This window comes from Bison bison, unplaced genomic scaffold, assembly GCF_000754665.1.
Source record: "Bison bison bison isolate TAMUID 2011002044 unplaced genomic scaffold, Bison_UMD1.0 scf7180017864036, whole genome shotgun sequence".
Lineage (NCBI taxonomy): Eukaryota > Metazoa > Chordata > Mammalia > Artiodactyla > Bovidae > Bison > Bison bison.
Genome location: NW_011494608.1, coordinates 5,721,321 through 5,725,344, shown reverse-complemented (window position 1 = coordinate 5,725,344; position 4,024 = coordinate 5,721,321). Strand labels below are relative to the sequence as shown.

The window sequence follows — 4,024 nt, the reverse complement described above, 5'->3', positions numbered from 1 at the left end:
ATAAGACACTGATTGTGAACTTGTGTGACGTTTATGGTTTGTGCACCATTGGTTGGACGCAACCTGCCTTGGGCCCAACTCTCACCTCCGCTCGGGGACACGAGGCTGTGGACTTGAGCTCGGGAGCCGTGGGCCCACCGGGCAGCTGATGGGCCCTGAATCGCAACTCAGGTCAGAGGGGACCCTGCGCCCCTGTCACCCATGGGGCCCCCTTGGGCGTGAGCTGTGAAGCCCTTCCAGGGGGTGAACCTTGGCCTTTCGTCCCCAGGCTACCACACCACAGTGTTTGGCGTCTTCAGCGACTGTCTGCTGGACAGCCTCCCGGGAATCAAGACCAGTGGCTCCACAGTGGAGGTCATCCCTGCGCTGCCCCGCCTGCAGATCAGCACGTCTCTGCCCAGGTAGCGCCCGCGGGCACTGGGCCTGCTCGCTGACCCCAGGGCCCCTGGGAGTCCTGTGCTGTGCCCTGTGGCCGGAGCCTGGGAGCCGGAGTTACCCTATGACCTCGCGACCTCTGACCTCACGGCCAGAGTGTTAGTGTATCCAGGGGACCAACAGGCAGCGCTCTGCTTGCAGCAAACTGGAGCAGAGTTGAGGCGTTTCTTACTAAGATCAGAACAAAATGTGAAATTAGCCTTTGGAAACGTCATTTTTATGAGAAACAGTTGAGGCTTAAGAGAATTTAAGAAGTCTTATCTTCTAAAATAAAAACAGTCCTTTTTTTTTCTCTAGCATTATAGGAAAGGATAAAGAAGGAAGAGAAATCTCAGAGGGAATGACTTAATGCTTTCTGGTGTTTCCACTGTTTGCTCACTGAACAATATATGTATGTTTAGATCATACTGCATTTCATTTAGTATCATAGATTTCTCTTTGCATAAATATATAACATAAGCTAAAAGTTTTCTGTTTTAATTGCTTAAAAAAGTACGTCATGAAGCCATCTCAGAATCACATCCCCATTCATTTCCCTGCTGTTGGGATTTGGGACTGTCTCAGTTTTTGCTCATACAGATAATGCTTTATTGTTTATCCCTTGGGCTGTCTTTCTAAATGTGTCACGGCATTTTCTGGGATGTTTGGAAGGCTCAGTTGCCTACTCAGTGAGCCCCTCCTCAGTGCCAGCCTCGCCCACCTCCCCCGCACCCCCAGCTTGAGCCCGGCGTGTGGGACGCGGTCTTCGCGACCGCCTGCTCTGTGTGCTGCCCGCCTAGGCTTCCTCCCTGCTCTTTCCCCGCCGTGCCAGGGGCCAGCACCCTCTCTGCTTGTGTCAGCTGGGTTTCAGTTTTTCCAAATACCTTCCCTGCAAATCCAGATGGACTACAGTTCTCACTTGAGGAGGACTCTGTGATGAAATGTGGAAAGACGTCACTTACAGTGAGGACTGGAGTCAATTATCCTTACTTGACAGAGAAAATTTATTTCTTGACTCACAAACAGCTCTAAAGATATAAAATGCCAAGGAGTTCACGTTGATCCTCTGTGCTGTTGTTTTTGGAGAACGGGCTTTGGATGTGCTTTTTGACTCCGTCTGCCACACGCGCCTCCCCCGTTGATGGCTGGCATTTGTCCCCTTTCTGTCTCCAGAGCCTCCTCCCTGTGGTCACAGTGACCTCCTGGCCTGGAAGTGGCTTTGCCTCTTGCATTGGGAAGGGGACACCAGGGTGATGAGTGCTGTGGGCTGAGTGACGGTCAGTAGGACTCAGGCCAGAGTTTCAGACCAGGGCTGCAGTGCTGCAACCTCAGAGGTGCGTTGGGCAAGCCTCGGGGTCTCTGGCTGTACCCCGCGTGGTCCAGGGCCCCGCCAGCTGCCCCTGCTCCTGTCAGGGGTTTGCCAGCATCGCTCGTTGATTTTACTGGGATGTGGAGGCTGCTGTCTGTGCTTTCCACTTGTCTTTTCCTGCAGCTCCCACGTTATCATTTCAAAGGGTTCATTTGAGTTTTCTCCTTCAGTCTGTGGATTTTCCCAGGGCATTTCTGAGATTTAAAAATTTTTTGAGCAAGCAGCACGCTCAGGGATCATTTGAATTAATTCATTGTTTCACCTTTGCCCTCACCATGATGCAACAGTTAGTCTTACGGTTCATACACACATGAGCCAGTAAGGCCAGTGAGAGCCATCATGTGACCCAGGGCCGTCTGTGTGTGGACAGTGCTCAGTGTGTAGCAACTCGCCCTGGAGTTCCTGGTGGCTGGGCACCAATTCCACGCTGAAGCCACGGCTCCCTAGTCTGTGTGTCTGGAGTGCTTAAGTGTGGTGATGTGCATGACTCTAAAATGCCATCAATTTTTTTTCTGTTTTTCTAAAATTGATCATAATTCTTACTCTTATTTTAGGTCCGCACATTCATTACAGCCTTCCTCTGGTGATGAAATATCTACTAACGTGTCTGTGCAGCTTTACAATGGGGAAACCCAGCAGCTTGTTGTGAGACTGGAGAACATTGGGATGGAGCCACTGGAGAAACTGGAAGTGACCTCAAAAATCCTCACCACCAAAGGTAGGGGCTTGTCGTAGGTTTGACTGCAGAAATGTGTATTTGCAGAAGAGACACCTTGCCTTTTTTTTAAATACGCACACCATTTGTATCGAGGTGAGCAGATTAACAGTATTGTGATAGTTTCAGGTGAGCACCCGAGGCGCGCAGCCACAGCTGCACCTGTGTCCGCTCTCCCCAGACTCCCCTTCCATCCAGGCTGGCACTGAACGCTGAGCAGTTTCCCGTGCTGAATACAGTCGGTCTCTGTTGGCTATCCACTTTAAATGTAGCAGTGTGTTCACGACCTTCCCAAAGTCCTAACTATCCCTCCCTCGCACCAGCAACCATAAGTTCATTTTGTAAGTCTGTGAGTCAGAAGAGACCCTATAGATAACCAGCGTCCCGAAAGTCTAAAAACCTCTCCCACTTTTAATTTGACACCTCTGTAAAGCTGTTATCTTAAGTGTGCATGAAGAGCTCACAGAGGAAGGTGACGGAGTGCAGAACACACCTCTGTATCGCCTGTGCTCTTCACACCGATCAGGTGCTCAGCAGGCGTGTCCTGGAATGAGCGAGCAAAGAAGAGCACGTGCAGGCTCGGAAGAGTACTATCTGGGACCCGTCCGCCCAGCCCAGTGCCTGCTGTGGGTTCAGCACTCAGAGCCTGTGCACCCCTCTTCCAGTGATGCCGTTCCTAGTTCTAAGGCACACGTAGCTCGGGCTCACAAGACTGTGTTACATTTTGGATTCAGCATTTGCTCACTGTTTATCCTTCACATGCCTCAGCTCCCTCCTGGGTGAGCAGGGGAGGTGGTCCTGACATGTTCTAGGAGCAGAGGGAGGCCGCACAGGGTGGTCAGTGAGGTGAGTGAACAGTACTGGTCGAAGGGGGATACGCTGTGTAGGAGGAGGGCTGGGCGTTGAGAGTAGTAAGTGGAAATAAGATCAGCTCATCTAACGAAGTTAGAGAAATTGCACCGTCCGCGGAGACCAAAGACGAGCACAGCACAGGGAGAGCAAGCTGGTGGGACTCCGTGTTCAGCTGCTTTTGACTTAGGAGCCAGGTGAGCAGGTGTCCCCTGGGAGCCTGGGCACACCTGGCCCATCGAGAGCGGTGCCCCGGCTCTGGCGGTGAGCCTGTCCTCTCCGAGAGCGTCTCCAGGGTCTGATGCCGGGCGGGGGGCTTCAGAACTGCTGTTCCAGAGGCCAGTGGCGCCGTCACCCTGGGGGAGTAGCAGCTGCCCCACGGGCCCTCTGCTCCAGGCCATCGTCGTCATTTTATCCACGGTGCGGGCGGGGGAGGGGGAGAAATCTGCATTTCCCCGATGACCAGCGACGCTGAACGCCTCTGCTGTGGTCCTCCTCTGAGAGTCCACTCTTGTGCCGGCCTTCTCTGCCTTCTCTGTTCTGCCTTCTCTGTCTCTGGGTCTGTCTGTCTGCCCCTCTCTCCTGGCCCGCAGGCCGTCTCTGATCCTGAGTTTGAGTTCTGAGCTGGAACCCTGCGGTGTGAGTGCCTGCTCCTGCCCATGGCTGCCATTCCCCTC

At 53.0% G+C, this 4,024-nt stretch overlaps 1 protein-coding gene across 4 annotated transcripts in view; it reads left to right on the top strand.

Annotated features, from left to right (window-relative positions):
* Positions 1 to 4,024, top strand: part of TRAPPC9 (trafficking protein particle complex 9) — a 390,359-nt gene that overhangs the window by 95,900 nt on the left and 290,435 nt on the right. For all 4 annotated transcript variants that reach the window (XM_010834790.1, XM_010834791.1, XM_010834789.1 and 1 more), the window contains 2 exons: positions 269 to 401; positions 2,338 to 2,501. In XM_010834790.1, coding sequence (XP_010833092.1) covers positions 269 to 401; positions 2,338 to 2,501 — 297 coding nt within the window. The remainder of the gene's footprint in view (positions 1 to 268; positions 402 to 2,337; positions 2,502 to 4,024) is intronic.